A 19,258-nucleotide genomic window follows, 5' to 3' on the forward strand; every position below is an offset into this window, starting at 1 on the left:
TCAGTTATCTACTACCCATAACACAAGCTTTAGCTAGCTTAACTTACATACTAGATGGCGCGTGTGAATTGTCCTGTCATGAGATTATTAAATGTGCTAAATATAATACATTCAGCTCCACTTAAAGTAAGACACTGTCGTAATTTAACGCTTCAACTGCTGAGACGAATTCATAGAAATGGTAAGGGCCATCATATATTATTTATATTACGTGCCACGTTAAGGAGGGGTCTACAAAGTGTGACAAAGTGTGACGTGATGTGACAAAAAGTTGGAACGGGTCCTGAACTTTGTGACTTTATATTTCAAAATCGGATATTTATTTTATTTATAGTGTAATTGCAATTGTGATGGATTGGATAATTCGATGATGTTGTGATATATGATATATGATAATAGGTTCTGGGACAGCAGGTACATAGGACGAATGGATTTATATATAGAAATAAAATATTTTAGGAAATTCCGAAAGAAAAATATAATGTCACTTTTTTGCAATAATAATTTTATAATACATTACTTTTTAAATATAAAAATTAAACTAAAAAGAGGTTTCATAACATACACCCCACCTTGCGTGTGCGCAATGCTAAAGAACAACAATAAAATAAAAATAAATCACAGGTTTAGACGTCGAGGCAGTTTCACAGGACGACCAGAACGTGTTGTCTTTGTTAAAAGATTGTCGGGCTCAAGAGCGGGATCTGCGACTTTATCATTTGACCCTGATGACTGTGGAAACTGAATACTCTCTAACATCGATAACTCTAAAGGAAATAAACGTTGCAGTGCACGAACACGTTCACCCTTTGCTGTTTTAACACGTGCTACCCTACCGACATTATCAACACCTAAACATATCTCTAAAATGAGACCTAAAGGCCAGTTAACGCGCTTCAAATCATCTGAACCTATAAGCACGATATCCCCAGGTTGAAGATTGTTCTCGTTTTTAGTGTTCTTTTGTACTAGTAAAGATAAATATTCTGACCGAAATCTTTGTTGTAGATCTGTATTAATTTTTTCGATATAACTATAACGAGTAGTAAGGTTAGGTGATTTAACTTGGTTTAAATCAAACGTAGAAGTATTGCCTACCTTAAGAAACATAGCTGGAGTGAGAGCATTAAAATTTTCAGTACTATCTACTATATAAGTCAGAGGACGTGAATTAATGACAGCTTCTGTTTCGCAAAGTACAGTAAACAATTCTTTTTCTAACAGAGCAGCTTTGCCTAAAACTCTCCTCAAAATTTCTTTTATAGTACGAACCATACGCTCCCACCATCCACCCCACCATGGCGCTTGAGGTGGAATAAAGTGCCATGATATTTTTTGGATTGATATTTTGGAAGAAACGTCATCCCAATTAACCGTCGATAAGATATTGTTCGTCCCTCGAAAATTAGTACCATTGTCACTATATATGATTCTGGGTTATAAATATGTCTTCTGGCAGCATACATAATGTGATGGATTGGATAATTCGATGATATTGCTATTGTATATTATGGTTATTCATAATTTATTTATATAATTGTAAATACGAATGTAAAACGGCCAGTCTATTGAAGAATAGTTTTTATGTTGATAACTGCGTTGCTAGTGTGAATAATGAAGTCGAAATGGAGAAATTTATCAACGAAGCTTTAAATATTATGAATGAAGGTAAGTTTGAGTTACGTTGCTGGGTGACTGGTCTTACTCTAGATATAAATCAAACAGACACTTCTGTGTTAGGAGTAACTTGGAATTCACAAACAGACGAATTGTATTGTAAAGTTCCATTTTTAAAACAAATTGATAAAAAAACTTACTAAACGAGTACTATTATCGATAGCTCAGAGCATTTTTGATCCAATCGGGTTTCTTTGTTTTACTACACTGATACCAAAATTGTTAATACAAAAGTGTTGGGAAAGGACAATGGACTGGGATAAGGAACTTACTTTCGAATTAGAAAAGTCTGCAAAAGAATAGCTCCAACAAGTATCATCAATTGAGAAATGTTCCACGAAGATTGAGCAAGTGTAACCTGTCTGATTGTAACAATACCATTCATACCTTCAGTGACGCAAGTCTATATGCTTATTCTGGTTGTGTCTTCTTGAGGTCAGAATATGCTGGTGTAGTAACAGTGCAACTTGTGCTTGCTAAAGCGAGGGTTACACCAGTAAAGCCCATCACTATGCCAAGACTGGAACTTATTGCAGCCTTATTAGCTACTCGATTATGTACAGAAGCAAAATATGCATTGCAATTAAACTGTAAGAGTACTATTGGACTGATTCCAGCATTGTGTTAGCATGGATTAGACGGGGAATTGGTCTTAATGTTTTTGTGCACAATAGAGTTAAAGAGATTATAGATAGGAGTCACGTAGATGATTGGCATCATGTGCCTGGTGAACTTAATCCAGCTGATCTTCCGTCAAGGGGTTGTAATGCTGAAAATCTTTTTAAAAGTCGTTGGTGGGAAGGTCCAGATTGGCTTAAGAAATCCCAAGAACTTTGGCCTTATTGTGAAGTACCTCCTGATGAAAGTGAAGTTAATAAAGAAATAAAGAAAACATGTTTAACTGTCCAGGAAGTTTATAGATTTACTGACAGATTTCTTTATTTTGGAAAATACTCAAAAATTGTTAGAACTGTAGCATGGTGTTTAAGATTTAATAAATACGATTGTAATAGACAGAATAAGAAGGATATTACTGCAGAAGAGTATGAAAAAGCAGAAAATCGGTTATTATATTTAATACAAAATGGAGATATCGATGAAGTGAAAACAAGACTTAGGTTGGATATATTTAAAGACAGTAAGAATATTATTCGTGTAAAAACAAGATTAACACTAAGTGGTGATACAGAAAACTTCGTAACTCCGATGTTATTGCTCAATACATTACTTTTTAAATATAAAAATTAAACTAAAAAGAGGTTTCATAACAGCAATATTACACCATAGCTGAAAAATCCAAATCGGTATTACAACTTAGTATAGTATATGTGATGCTATAAACTTAAAAAGATATTTATTTATGTAATTCGGATATTCATCCATATTATGTTAGTAAACTATTATAAACTATGATAGTTAAATGTTAACATAAGTCGCTCATTTCATATATTTATGCCCATTGCAATGGTGTCCAGTGCATCTAGAATGTACAATCCGACATATTTGTTACGGTGGGTAGGATGCTGTTTTCTATATTATAGAAAGGTTATACAAGAACCCGATCGGATATTCATGGAATGTTAAGAAGGTCGTTTCTAGGTCTCTATGGAAATGGAACACAGATAAAGAGATATTTCGTAGAGATTTACTACAATACACTTTGTATACTTATGTAATGATTTTATGTCCAATTTAACACATTGTTTGTATTTCCGTTTATATGATATAATATTATATTATTTATTAAATTTAATAAACATTATTCTATTCTATACTATTCTATTTATGAAAAAAAACGCTACAATGCCTAATTTAGAATCAAAAGTCTACTTTTGAATATATGCAATAATATATGTGCGTTTTAGGCAGTTTTGTTAGGCCAAAAATGAGTTTGAGGATATTGCTATAGACTGCCTCAATAATCATGATATGTGCTATTCTTTTTATTAATTTTAAGTATCTATACATAAAATTGAAAAGTAGTCGGTACTTTCATGAAAAAAAATATTGAAACATTTTTTGTCTATACGTCTGTCTGTTGTTTGTTCTGATCTTTAAAACGGCGAGACCGGTCCCACGAAGTATGGGGTCCTAGATAATTTACACGAAATTTGTAACTTCACTAGCTACAAGAATGTCACACATTATTGTTGATTGTCTTTAATGTAGATATTGAATCGAGGAATGACGTGTTAATTTAATCTAGTAATGGCGATGCCTAATACCGGATTTAGGAGTTGCATACAAATATAAAGCATCTAGCCGACAACATAGTTATATGTGTATTATTTAACTTCACGATAACGTACGCGTAATTCACATGATAATATTATCTCCACATTGTCTCAATGAAGTTACAAACTTTCCTCTTATCACTGGGTAGGCCATTTCCAACCGTAATGCATTGTTATAAGGATGTAAACTTAGGAAAAATAATTAGTGTAATATATTATCCAGTGCAAGGAACTCTGGTTTTATTCCAGATCACTGTAAATAGATTCTATTATTGGTGCCGTCTTCGTAATTGTTTTGTTTAATACATCGTTTTTATATGTATATGAAGTTGTCTGCAGTTAATTCACATTATTTAATTGTTACGTATTTATATCGTAAATATTTCAGTACTACGCCATGAGCTCACGGGTCAAACATTTAGCTAGAATCATCACACAACTCTTTGCTTCCTTGTTTTTGGGCTCTAATGAAAAAGGAATTAAAATTTCAAATTGTTTTAAATATCTTTTTTTTTCGGACTACTCTAATGCTGTTTGCTTACAGGCTTACAGGCCAGGCTGGAGTGCAGATGGTACTCCAAACCCGCTTTTAATTTCCTATTTGTATTTTTACACTTGTTTATAGTTTTCTTTATTTTTTTCTTAACTGTTTGACTTTCTTGTTACCGGGTTCGGTCGTCTAGGACATCCTGTATACATTCGACACTTGGAAACTGCTCCTTTTGGAGTAATAATAATTTTGTACATATATTTCATGGAAATAAAGTATACGATAGGAATTGCCAAAATTAATGTACTTTGAACTTCAGCGTGAAAAACTTGTTACAATAGTTAATAAAATATGTTACTTTAGGCTTATAATCTCAAATGTAATTAATTTTAAAGTAAACAAGAATTATAATATTTACAAAATGAGCAGGTTACGACTTTGCGTAGACAAATTAAACAATTCAGATAAATATTATTCATTATTTGCCCGGAGACTACCAATAGTGCATTAGCATTTTTTAATTACACGAGATAAAGCTATGAAATATATTTAATATATGTACCTACAGATTAAGTGTGATAAGTGTTAAATAATCTGGGATTATGTGGCACTTATCATTATTAATATAATCTATTTCGGTTATCTGACACTTGATGGGACCAAGTGTCTGGTCAAAATTAACCAGAACCAATACAAAGAACGTACAACGGTCCTAGGTAGAACTGAAGTGCCCAGAATTTGGTCAATTCATACTATATAAATCCAGAAAACATAACATTTCTAGCTTTCAGATAGAATAGCGGTGGACCGTTTTGGAATTAGGAAATTTGTATCTCTTGCTGTGACCTCATGCTAAAGTCGATTTCGTCAGGTCCACGGGTTTAGAATTCCTACTAAACATGTCATTTTCGTCCGGTGACGTTGTAAAGGTCATATGTAAAGGTGGCCCCTTTACAAATGATCTTTACAACTGCAGTAGTTAAAGTAAATAAATAAAAAATAACTTATACTGTATAGATAGTAGAAAAGGTAAATACCTTTTGTACGTATTTTTTCTGTGTCTTTTTTTCTCATGTAGTTTCCTGGAGCTAGATAGACGAATCCATCTATCTAAGTATATTTTGAGGAAATGGATATGTCTCTTAAATCCTACAAGGCTTGTATTAAGATGCTTCTGACGCTATTTCACCTTAAAATTGTTAGAAAAGTAATGAGTGAATAAAAAACAATCGGATATGTTGTATTATAGATCAATTTATTATGTACTTCCGTGACGAGATAGTATTACTATACAATAATGTAGGCACTTACATATAATATATTTACATTAACTTAATTATTGTAATTTAATACATTTATGGAAGTTTGACTTAGAACGAATACTTATAGCTAGTTTTATACAACATTGGTTTTGACAAATCGACATGTCTGTTTATTGGGTTACTGTCTTTCAATTGCTAAAAAATCGAACCAATTCTAAGCGTATCACTATCTTACGTCTAATTATGTTTTCAATAACGTTTCCTTTGTGGGTTAGTGCGGTGGCATACGATGGATTAGCCGTCAGGTTGTTCTAAGAGTATTTTACATTCAATAAGAGTGGGTAACGTCGAATGGCATCGATGCCGTCCGATTGGCGCATTGGTTGCTACGCCCCGCCATCTTTCTTAATGAGCCAATCGAATGGCGTCGTCGGCATGGGCGATCGGACTAAACCTGATAATGTGAGCTCAGATTAATACGACTAATGTTCGTACTGATTTCGATTATTGATTAGCGCATTTGATAGCTAAGCCCCGCCCTTTTCGTTTTGAATATTAAGGCGCCTTTCACCTATATGCGGTGCTCGTATTAGAGCAATCTGACCACAAATCGAATGTATACTGCCGTTCTTAGGCGGAGGACACATAAACCTGCTTACGAGAGCACCGAGCAACCCATTTCTGATAATATTTCAGTATTTCATATTTCTAACAATAGACTGTAAAAACATTAAAAAAGCAGAGAGACATTATGAACTGAGACTAAACTTCTATAGTTCTTTAAATATTACGTTATAATTAAGAATGAAAGTAAAAAAGTAATAAAAGTTTATCTCACATGTAGAAACTGCTTAATGTTTTCAATAATTGCATTGATTGAGGATTCACAATCTGGGTTATTACTTCTTAATGAAACTTAATTAGACTGATTATTTTAATAATAAAATATACAATCATCTTACACTCAGCTCTGAATGTACACCGTTATATATAGGTAAATAAATAATAACCCTGGACAATTAACACAACGCCGTCTAGTCTCATCTAAGCAGAGCTTATCTTATGGGTATTTAGTACCCAATACATTAGATACTTAGGTTTTTTGCAAAAACATACATAATATACAAAGTAAACACTCAGACTAATACAAGCAATTATTCTTACTTATCAATAAATGTTTGTACCGTCCAAGGAATCGAACCCGCAACTATTTGAAGTAATGCTATGTGCTAAAGTGCTAGACCATTGAGGTTGGTAATGAAAAATTATTTGTTATATATACAGTATACTGATATTATGATAACCTAATACATTTATGACATGGAATGTAATAAAAAATGCGCAACGCCAAATCGCGTGATCAGCTCATACAATTCCATTCATACAACCTAACCCCTGATGTCAATACTAAGTGCAAGAAGTTACAAATATAATAATAAAATAACAAAATTTAATGTACTACAGTCAGTTTGTGTGGCAGAAAGAAAGACAAACCATATCATACTACCAAATATATCACTGGTAAACTACAGTAATACTAAACAACATATAGTACTAGAAATGTCTATCGCGTATCACTAGCAAATTATTCGAGGCTAAACTTTCTCTTCAGGAAGTTGTAACGGTAGGTTTGCATCCTCGGGTAACTTTGCTGAGGCTGCGGCGGCGGCAGCAAGGGCCCTTCTGTGTCGTTTTTTCGTCCGCTCTTTGTGGAAATAGAGACGAAGGTAATGGCATGGGAAGACAACACATTCACCCGCCGGCTCCTCCGCATCAATGTACACCCCTCTGACAAGTATAGAGTTGGAACAGTTGAGAAGAATCAGCAGAGTGAGACTGATTATGTGGGAACTCCAATTGCTGAGTTTGGGCGTTTCTGTATGGAAAAAAACACATATAGGTTTTTTACATTGATAATAATAATAGTAGTAACTCAAGACAATTTAGCATCATCAGTGTCACGTTGGAATATACACAATGATGTGTAGACTAGACATGCCTAGTATTGCGTTTATCACGACGTCAGCAGTTAAAAATGCTTCCAAATAAAGGAATTGAGGGGGAGAAGGGGTTCTTTGTAATGGGATTAATGACTCCATCGCTAGCCATGACATGTCAGGTAGAACGCCACATGGTTAAACCAAAAAATCATTTTACTATAATGGCCTGATTGACCGGAATTTATCCTCGCTAGTGCCCCGTCAGAGTATACAGTTAGCACAGGCAAGTGCTTATTAGGATATGCACTATGCTTTAAAATATTAATGTTTTAAATCTAATTTGATAATAAGGAAGATCGTAACGTTTCCAGTAACGGTGGTCAGGTTCCGCACTAGATATTTATTCTAAAAATTGACAGACTTACCAGGAAACCAGTACACGTCAAGCAAGCCCCAAACGCCGCGCCACACGTTGACAGTAGCTATGAAGGAGATGAGATGGTACACGTCGGCCAGCAGCAGCCTGGGCGCGCCGTGGAGCCTCGCAGCCGCCCACCGGATGGGCGCTTGGAGAGCGAACGTGATCACCACCAGCGCGTAGCCCACTATCTGTGTAGAGAACACACATCTGGTTTCATTTCTGCATTCAGCCATTCATCTGTTGGGAAAGTTTGAGAACATATAGTCAACCTCTGAGATACCTGATGTTTGATGATGTTTTCCCTTAATGTAACGTTACTAAAGGAAAATTAATTTAATCTGGAATATAATTGGAATGTCAAACCAGCTAACAGACCATTTGATGTAAAGTGGTAAAGAATCTGTGGCACTTGTAATGTATTGTCATTTCGAGGATTACATTATGCCATCTTACTTTCTAATTTCCACGCTATATTTGAAATATGACAGCTTACAAAGAACAGTTGCTAGCGACAGAATTACACATAATTCTGCATATAATTATTATATAGTCAAGTTTGTACCTCTCACTAGTATTTTTTATATAAGAAAAACCGTTCCAACTGAATCGTAAATTGTTTCTGGAAAAAAAGCTATGTTCCCGCGCAAGGATACAAAACGATAAATACCTATATTTCACCGGCAGTGGATAATGTGAACAGTACAATACCAAAGATAGAATAAATAATATTTGATCCGATATAATATAATCGACACGGAAAATTCAAGTCAAACATTCCCCGACTTCCTTATCTCAACTGTTTATTCTACGGCGACTGGGATGATCATTAAAAGATTTATCAACTAATACCTTAACAACATAGATTTAAAGTTATTTATTGTATTATTAACATAGCAGAATGTAGCGTATTTGTATAGCTATGGAAACGACCGTTCGTGACTCCAAACAATGATTAACATATTTTATGCCTACCTAACTAAATGTACCACTGTTTCACTTTCTAATTTTATGATAACTGTGAGATATATATCACAGCTTTCAGAAGACTATTATTATCTATATTATAGAACTATTCTAGATTTTTGGATCTAATAAACTTTATGCTAGATTTGTTACTGGGTAGGGAGAATTGAGTGCCTTCTGTACTTGAGTATTGTATACTTTCATACAACTCGTCTTACGTCGTTTTTGATTGACTTCTGCAAGACAGATATTAGGAAGATGGAATCATAAATCCCCAGAAGTAGAGAGAGAAGATAGAGAGACAGGTTAGTCGATTAAGATTGATAGGCTAGCCTGTCTCTACCTCATAGGTAGGCTGTCTGTTTAGTTAAAACATTAAAATGTCCGTTCTAGGACCATTTTGATTGAATTATTGGTCGCCCAATAGTCGAAAGTAAACCATAAATCAATTAAATTATAAGTTTGAGCATTATTAAGGTTCTATTGTCAAAGACTATATACTTCTATGCGTGTATGTGTCAAATAAACGTTAGTGTGTACATAGTATTTTTATTAATTTAATTCAAATTTGAAATTAAATTAAATTATGGCTCTTTCGTTCCTTCCTCTATATAAAATATGTTTTATACATTTCTGTATACATAATTTTCGTGTCGTTTTTGCTTCACGTATTAGTATATAGATTTTTTGTCTTAATAAATGTAATCTTTTGTGTTATTTTATAAATGAGTACCAATTATGTAATACAATGAAATCATTTAGGTACTTTAGTTTCATTCATGAATATAAAGTTCCGGTGTCTGAATCTAGACAAAATAAATAGTCGAATATTCATATTACTGCTAGTGTCGTCAATGATAATTAAACACGTAAGTATTTATAATCCTACTGTTTGTTATAACCAAATCGTAATTATACAGGAAATCCGCATTATTGTTCAAAATACAGAGGTAGGTAGGTACCTGTCTGTATAAATCACTACGTTTTTCTCTATTGTAATTATACTAAACATTTACAGAATACATTAAAGGATTCTTCATGGCTTTTGCTATATTTAACCGATTTTAAAAAAATTAGGAGGTTCTATGTTCTATATTTTTTATAGTGAAAATACGAATATTTTGTATTAAAAATATAAAACTGAATTAATTCTAAGTAAGTACGAACTTCAAAAATACCAGACATCATATATAAACTGTTTCAATAATTAGACGCACAAATCCATACAAATAAATAAAATTGAAGTGTCTGTTTCTAATTTCGAATTACCAGCTATTAACTAAAGGCACTTATTAGTTACATCAAAAAAATTTGACGGGACATTTACTCGCAGATAGCTAATGTTATAAGCAGTAGCTTAGGGTACTTTTATTTCTTTTAATTCCATATGGATGTAGTCGAATCTAACATCTAGTTATCTAATAAACACAATAAACGGTCTATATTTCAGGAACTATGGTAATGAGGTAAATGGTACCTACGCCTCGTACCGCTCATACTTACTAATAATACCGCGCGTTCGTCCGTCCGTAGGTTGGTGCGTTGGTGTAGGACTTCAATGTCATATAATTTTTTGGACGTGCAAATAATAATAATAGATATGAATAAAAGAGTGTCGAGGATGAGTTAAAGTATAAATAGGTTGAGTTATGAATCAGTTGAGTTCTTCTCAATTGAATCTGTACACTGAACTGGACGATAGGGAATAAATATTAATAACAAAATACTTACAATAATACAAAAATACTTTCTTAACCGGCTTAAATCTTACATGAATAAATGATTTTTGATTTGATGAATTTGTAGGATAAATACGAGCAATATACACAATAGATTTTCTTATCTCTTGAAGATAAGAAAATCTATTGGTGTTCGTATATTTCAATCAGAGAATAATATATATATAGAATTCAGTGCTGTGGTAAATCACTGCATATTCCTAACTGCATTTCATGTCTATGGCAAATGTTGGAGGTATCAATCGTCCATCATTTTATATCATTAAACACTAGTATACTTATCAAATTCGATAATAAATCGACTAGACTAATTTATAATAATTAAACAAAATTAGTTCTTTAATCTGACATCTGATTAAAGAAAGAACTAATTATAAATAATGATTAGATAATAAAATACATCTGATTTTGAAATAAATGCCCGCAGAGCGTGATAATAAAACTGTGATCATATTTAAACTAAAAATATATTTATCTTATTAAACTTTATACCTGTCATTTATCATAATTAATATTAATGAAGTTTCATTAAAATTAGATAATTATTATCATATTAAAAAACTATATTAATGGTAAAGTTGTTTCATTGTGTTTATTTTTAAATAGATACACTATTTTTAGAATGTTTTTATTTCTCACTATCTAATCCGCGAAAGTTCGTCTGCGTAAATTTTTTGCATTATTTTTCATCAGGTATATGTAACTCTGTTCCTATTGATTATATCATGATGTTATATAGCCTATGATGCTAAAAAAACGTGGTTTTGTTTTTGTAAAAGAATTTTCAAAATTGGTTTATTAGATCTGAAGAGATTTACCGATCTAAACTCTTAACTTTACCTCTTTTAATTATATATTATTACCTTAAAAAAGACATAAGAACATGGCGATATTATTGTATTGATGGTAAATAAATAAAATGGCAACTAAATTTAGTTGTCTATGACACTGACAATTATTAATAATAAATAATAGTTTGTAATTTTGTGAAGTTATTGTAAAAAAATATGTTTACATCGTTAGTAGAGGACAGTTTTAACCTTAAGTACTGTCGTCGTCGTTGATTTTTTTAATGTATTAATTTATTTACTAATAAAGGCTATAGCAAAGAAGGACTCATTGCCCCCCCCCCCCCCCCGGAGTTATGTACTTATAAATTTTATTATAATCAGCATTATGTTATTATAGTTTATTATTTGAGACAAATAAAGATTATTATTATTATATCAGAAATTATAGATGTATGTAATAATAATTTAGAATCTATGTTTAAAGGCACATTACTGTGCTATACTGTGTACCTTGGGGGATAAAGATGGGAGGAAGAATCAATTGCTACGAATATAAGTGGTCACTGACTCAGTGCGCGGTAACATATGACCCATATGCGGAAAGATAACGCTTCTAAATGAAACACCGCCATTCACAGGTTAAGGTTATGTATTCAGCAATTTAGTTTTTTTGCAAAGTATATAACAATCTTACTAATTATGGGTTGATGGATGATTGTTACACTTTCACGCTAAAACTATTTTATTTTGATGAAATTTTCCAGTAATATATATAGTATATATAGATATAGATACATCAGAATAACATAAAAGCAATAATTCAAAAAGATATTACGTATATTGAATGAAATATACATAATATCTTTTTAAATTACACTAATATTATAAACGCAAAAGTTTTTGAGTTTGGATGGATGGATGGATGAAAATTACTTTACTAAAACTACTTTGATGCAACTTTACAGTAATATAGCTTATACATCAGAATAATACATAGGCTATAGTTCAAATAGATATTATGTAAATTTGGCGAAATCATTACACAGTATAAAATAAAGTCGCTGTCGATGTCTGTCTCTATGTACGCTTAAATCTTTAAAACTACGCAACGGATTTTGAAGCGGGTTTATTTAATAGATAGAGTAATAGGAAATAGAAGTAGAAAGTGGAAGGTTTATATATATAATACACCCGTGTGAAGCCGGGCCGAGTAGCTAGTATAATGATAAATGTCAAGTAAGTGTGATGCAGACGAAATTTTGCGGGTCAGCCAGTTTATGTAATTATAACATTTATGTTATCAAAAATGTTTTGTCTCCATAAATAATACAATGAACAATATAATTCATTCACTATAACCGAACCGAAACCGCAAAATATGAGGATTGTTACAATATTTCATTTTTGTTAACGGATATATGAGGTATTAGGTTTTGTTTTAAAGTCTGTATTCAAAGCTACTAATAGGTACCACTTTACAGTACAGTATATAACACAATAGAGGTCAGGCTATTTTAGGCTATTCATCAAATTTCAACCAGATTGAAATCATGTCTGTACATAACATAGGCCTCAAACATAAAATATTTAAATTTAAAATTGCTGTCTCGTACAAATTCTCTATTTACCTCATTTTATAAGTTGCAGTGCATGCATTTTAAATTCATTAAAACAACAATTGACAGTATCTAATTTGATATGTATAGGTTGAAGGATTTTCAAATGTGTCTTCCTATATTTATTTTATATTTAAACGTTTTAATGAAACATTGTCATTAAAATGTTTAAATACGTAAAGCGGTATTTATATACAATAAAACAAAGTTCTTCATCGTGTCTGTCAGTATGTTAGCTGTTATTCTTATAAACCATTGAACCGATTTTCATGCGGTTTTATCTATCAACACTGACGTTGAATATTGAATAAAAGTTGGTCGAAATTTGCGTGCAAAGCCAGGACAGGTTACTAGTTATATAAAATATACATATATTGTCACGTCATACAATCTGACACATTTAGTAAGAAATATAATGTCTTTGTAATCTACTTTAATAATAAATCTATTTAAGCTTCTATTATAAATAGAAGCTTAGTTGAGTCGTAGAATCTTATGATATCAATATATCTATTACTGAATCTATTGTTATCTATTGTTATATATCGTCAAGTACCTATATCATAGCAAATATTTTGGCCTATCATTGCTAGAATAATCCAAAACTTTAGTAGATAAATTGCTAATGTTAAAGTTGTGATTTATACGATTACAGCACAGAACACCTGAAGGAAATAAATGATACATATACTAAAATTTTATATGTTAAAAAATCTATCTTCAACATTAGTCCCTTACAAGGTAGACAGAGAGAAGCTACTTCCATTGTTACATATAACTCTAATGAGCACTAAATAATAAGATTAAAAAAATTATAATTAAATGATTTCTTTAGTCTCATTATTTTGAACTAATATGTACCTATGTTCAAATGCCTGAAAAGTAATGCCTACGTGAATAAATATATATTGTATGTAATAGAATTGTATATTTACAAGTAAAAACAACTAGAAACCTGAAGTTCTTATATAACAATAACTCGTTTCTTTATAACAATATCAAAACAAAACTTAACAATAATAATATCTCAGGATTATTGGACAAGCTTAGCTTAGCTTTGCTTAGCTTGATGGCACTGGGTGCGTTATACAAGCTAGGCAACGCTTGTCTTATGGGCACTAGACAGCTGAAATACATACAATCTGCGACCATCGGAAGTGAGGAGGTGTACTTAACCGCTTGACCACCGAGGTCGTCAGATTGGACCAAGACAAGGAAACTCACCAGTGACGTATAGCTGGATGTGGCTTTATCTTCAGGATATATGAAGATGTCGAGGAGCGCCCAGGACCCTCTCCAGACGAAGACCACTAGCGACCCCACCACAGTCACCGAGAATATGCAGTCCAGGACATACAGCATCGTCTCTCTGCTACTCTGTAAATAATAACACCCATGTTACATACCTGCTCTAATCCTATTTTTTTTATTAAGGACTTTGAGCTATATCTAAGTGCTTTAGCTCTGTAGCCTTGGAACTCGCTGCATAGATCTATTGTGGCGCCCTTTTCTAGTTACGTTACCTAAACTGGTCAGGGACAATAATTGCAAGGATATTCTTAGGAGTGATGATTTTTATCTCCTCAGGATAGGCTAAAACCGCATAGTCCATGCAGTGGCGTTTCCTCTTCAGCTTAGCAATTTATATATTTTATAAATTTGGGACACTATTTCTAAAACGTATATATCCGAAGGTAAAAGAATTTTTACATACAAATGCTGATGTTTCAGAGATTACTCCTCACGTACAAATAATCTCATTAAATTCGCAATCTCTTTACATAGATATTAGTGGAGATAATTTTTACAATAATTATTACTTAATATCTCAAGATATTTGTTTTAAATTAGGTTAAGGTTGCTTTCTGTGTGATAAGTAGGGTTCCGTGAAATAATTTTATAAACGTTGCACAAATTATAATATGAAAGTATCAAAATCTGTAATTACGTAACCAATTTAAAAAAAAAGAAATATTGTTTCCTAATTACAAGTTGATAACTTATTGGAGAATCAGATTATATTATGACTCATTTCATCCCAGCATTGATTATACGATATATACCTATATATCATAGTGACATGACACAATTTACAATACCAAATATTTTGTAAACATTACTCTAGCGTCGTCATTTGTGATAACATAAATTTTTGTTGTTAAATCCGCATTCCAAATTGGCGGTAAGATAAAAAAATGAAGTTTAATGGTGGTGACTGTATCTATATCTGCTTTTGTTGGACCTTGGTAGTTTAGCAGTTTAACACGGCTTCCGATGGTCGTGAGTTTGATGTCTTGTACAATCTGTGTTTATGAGAATGACCATGTGTATTGGGCCGAAATTATTCCATTTATATCGTGTATATAATTCCAAAAATGACAATATTTAGTCATATAGTATCATAGAACTTGGGTTGCCTTATTTTTGGACTAAATCGCGCTGTGTTATATATGTATGTATATACGTGTAAATTTATTATATTTTATTCATAACGATCCCCTTTTCAAATATGTTGACTAAATAAATTTAAATATTATATAAAATAAATAATTAAACAATTGCACATAAAGATCCCTTTGTGAAAAGACGTTATGTACTTATCGATTATAATCACACAACAGATAATTTGGAATTTCAATCGATCGATTAAATTGGGGTAATCCACTGATAACCGGAGCATCATAATGACTAATGTATATAATTAAGTATCTATGTATACATAAACTATAACAATTCTTATCAAATAATAATTATTGGCGGGAAGACGCCGATTGTTTGTTTACTTACTGTATTTAATAATAATATAAACTATGGTAACGTAATATGATTACGACGATTAAGTACACTTTGCATAGTCGTCTGCGTAGGTAATTCTATCGCATCTTTTTAAGCCAAGCAGCTTGTTTTATAAGCTGCTTGTGTTATAGCGAAAAGGGGTTAGAGGACAGTGAGTTTTTTTTAATGGATTATAGTGGGATGTATCACCCAATTGCACTAATGGTGGTGCACCAGTGAAAAATGATAAGTTGAGCATGTATATATGTATAATGATTAACAGTAATGAGTACAAGTGTCAAAAATTAATACGCAAAAAAAATTTGTACCAATTTGTACAAAAAGTGGGCGGATGGAGTAGTATGAAATTTCGTACAGTTTATGTAGATAAGAAGTGTAGAATGCTATTTTTTTTTAATTATTTATAAAAGAAAATGGAATAAATATAAACAGTTATAACTACCATGTAGGTAGTGTGTGTAATATCTGTTTATATTTATTCAATTTTGTTTTTATACACACATGCATTTATTTAATTACGGTCAAATTTACTAGGCGACCAGTAGTCATACTAGTCAAATTACTTTTTCGTAAAGAGTGCCGTAGATTTCCTATTTAACTAGATACAAATATACCCAGAAGGACAGGCAATGCCAAGTGTTACGATCCGTACAACACGCCTGGACCTGACAATGCCTTTGTCTATCCCATTATGAATAATCGTCGTGAAGGGACAATATTATTAATGTTTTCATTTAGCATAATTAGCAACAATATCAAACAATTCTCTGCTGACAATTCTCAGTATAGCATATCAGTAATTTAATCATTATTATCATATCATGTACAAATCGGTACGGAGATTTAACTGCAACAGTACAGATACATTATTACATTACAAAATATGTTGTAATAAATTTACGTATTATACATAAGTATGACATATCATATACTGTATCAAATATAAATCACAGTGACTATTATACATTATATTATATTTATATATTTTTTATCACATTCAAAATGTATCGATTTATGACGTTAACGGGTAGTGAGGCAAGTCATGCTTTCTCGAGATATTCAATAATGATATTAGATTATTAAGATCGTCGGACTAACAGATAAAGGTTTTACTCATCGCCAAAAAAATGCTGTGTCAACGTCTGAGCCATCTAAAACCGCGGTTCCTAGATAAATATTAGATATAAGATAAAAATAAGTTCAATAGCTAAAAGCCGACTACTAAAAACAGTGTGAAATATGAAATGATTTTATCTGAAATTATTATTACTATCGTCTCACTCCCTCAGCTTTTGCTGGTTTTTTTCCACATTATTATTATTATTATTATTGTGTTTTCTATTCCTTTACAAGTTTAAAAGAAGGTAATACTCACCTACACGGGCCTTAGCCAAGTGTGGGAGAGGTTGTGCTGTGTGATGATATTGTTGAGGAGGTCAAGAATTTACGAGTTATGCGACAGGTATTTAGTATTGTGGCTTTTTGTAGGAGATATGTTTTGTCTAATATTATTATTATTATCATTACTAGAACAATACATTCTCACAGTAGTAATGTATGGCATACATACTCGACTATCTATTTCAGAGGAATAAGGAAAAAATACTCCTTTTATTTCCTCGTGAATACATTAAAATCCGTACAGTCGTACGTGAAAAAGTAACAAATAAACGTACAGATACTCTTTCGCCTTGATAATACTGGCTACTGCCTGAAACTTCATCTGCTTTTAGTGAGATAAAAGGTGGCATGTATGCTTTCTTGTAATCTATATTCTTGTCAAATTTAATTAAAATCTGATCTTCAGAATTTACAATATTAATATGAATGCATTATCGTACAAAAAATACCATCCATTTTAGACTTTTCTAGAAGAATTTTCATTAGCATAAACCTTGTCCTGACAACTATGAACAGAACAGAAAACTATGATAACCATCAATCGATTCATTATCAAGTGGAAAATAATTTATCATGATTGTGTATGAAAAATCATCATCACTTATGCGGCAATTGGTTATTGTTTATATTATATAGATAAAATTAGATAAAAATAATCGATAAAGTTTCTTTGCTCACTATTACTTTAATATTATCTATACGGACACCGGTCAGTGTATTAGGTAGGTATACATTTTAGAGATAATGGTAATATCCTGGTGTTTCATTATTGTTTCCACGATATTATGGCAAGAAAAAAATACTTTATTGACAACTAATAATACATAGGAATGCCGGATTAATACGTTTTATGAGTGTAGGCCATTGTATTTCCGCCGCCCTATGGAGGGAAAATTATTAATTTAGAAAGGTATATATACCTAATATACCTTTCTAAAATAATAATTTTCTCTAATTTAACTGTTTGACTTTTATGTAATCGAGTGACCAACTCTCTCGGATATCTGCCGCCCCTAGGTCGCTGCCGCGGCGTATAGGGCCTATTTATAAATCCAGGTCTGATACATAGGTACAAGTGATCACCCAGTGGTCGAAATGCAACCATAAGTAATTTAACATTCAGTAAGACTACAGTCAAATAATATTAATCTATTCTTAATTTTCTTACAGTCTTTAACAATAAACAAAAGAGTATATATGTGTGTATATGTCAAATACATGGTAGTATCTGTAATGTCTTTTATTTTAATTTAATTTATTTTTTATGCATAATTAAACAATAGCATTCTGCACTCTTTTTCTATATAAACGAGTGACCAAAATTTCATACTCCTAAGTCAGCGCAATTTTTGGAAAAAGAAGTACAATGTTTTGGTTAAAGTATCATTACACATTATAAAATAAAATCGCTGTCTGTCCATCCCTATGTATGCTTAAATCTTTCAAATTATGCAACGGATTTTGAAGCGGTTTTTATAATAGATAGAGTAATTCTAGACGAGAGTTTATATATATATAATACATGTACACCCTGGTGAAGACGGGGCGAGTTAATATATAAATTTTCAGCCTATAATATATAAATTGACAACCTCAGTATTACAGCGGATTAGCAGACAGTTTATTTCAGTGGTCACGGATTCGATTTTTCACATGGTACATTAGTATTTATGAGTATAACTGTTTGTATTTGTCTGGATGATTTCTGTATAATATGCATGTACAGTGTTTGTATCAGTTATTTAGTACATATAACACAATCTTTGCTTAGCTTAGGAATACATGGCGCTGTGTGAATTATCCAGGGTTATTTTTTTACTGTTATTTATTTAACGGCTTCGGAGATCTAGCGGTTTAGCACACCGCTTTAAATCCGATTGTCGCGGGTTCGATTCCTCGCAATATACATATATTTGTATATTTGTACC

General features: G+C 32.0%; 3 protein-coding genes across 3 annotated transcripts in view; 1 reads left to right on the forward strand and 2 right to left on the reverse strand.

Annotated features, from left to right (window-relative positions):
• Nucleotides 1-618: 618 nt before the first annotated feature.
• On the reverse strand, nt 619-1,275 carry LOC131849534 (uncharacterized). The gene has a single exon (XM_059199621.1). It carries the CDS (start codon nt 1,273-1,275, stop codon nt 619-621), a length of 657 nt encoding a protein of 218 aa, XP_059055604.1.
• Nucleotides 1,276-1,625: 350 nt separating this feature from the next.
• LOC131849535 (uncharacterized) lies at nt 1,626-2,925 on the forward strand. Its single transcript, XM_059199622.1, has 3 exons — nt 1,626-1,668; nt 2,118-2,267; nt 2,354-2,925. Exons 1-3 carry the CDS (start codon nt 1,626-1,628, stop codon nt 2,923-2,925), a joined length of 765 nt encoding a protein of 254 aa, XP_059055605.1.
• A 3,870-nt stretch (nt 2,926-6,795) lies between these two features.
• LOC131849455 (uncharacterized) overlaps nt 6,796-19,258 on the reverse strand; it is a 34,914-nt gene continuing 22,451 nt past the window's right edge. Inside the window, exons 5-7 of the mRNA XM_059199535.1 lie at nt 14,358-14,510; nt 8,029-8,212; nt 6,796-7,539 (exon numbers count right to left, since the gene is read on the reverse strand). Of these exons, the coding sequence (XP_059055518.1) occupies nt 7,259-7,539; nt 8,029-8,212; nt 14,358-14,510 (618 nt within the window). The 3' untranslated portion in view covers nt 6,796-7,258. The remainder of the gene's footprint in view (nt 7,540-8,028; nt 8,213-14,357; nt 14,511-19,258) is intronic.

This window comes from Achroia grisella, unplaced genomic scaffold (assembly GCF_030625045.1).
Source record: "Achroia grisella isolate CSIRO2021 unplaced genomic scaffold, CSIRO_AGI_Agris_v1 utg642, whole genome shotgun sequence".
Classification (NCBI taxonomy): Eukaryota; Metazoa; Arthropoda; class Insecta; order Lepidoptera; family Pyralidae; genus Achroia; species Achroia grisella.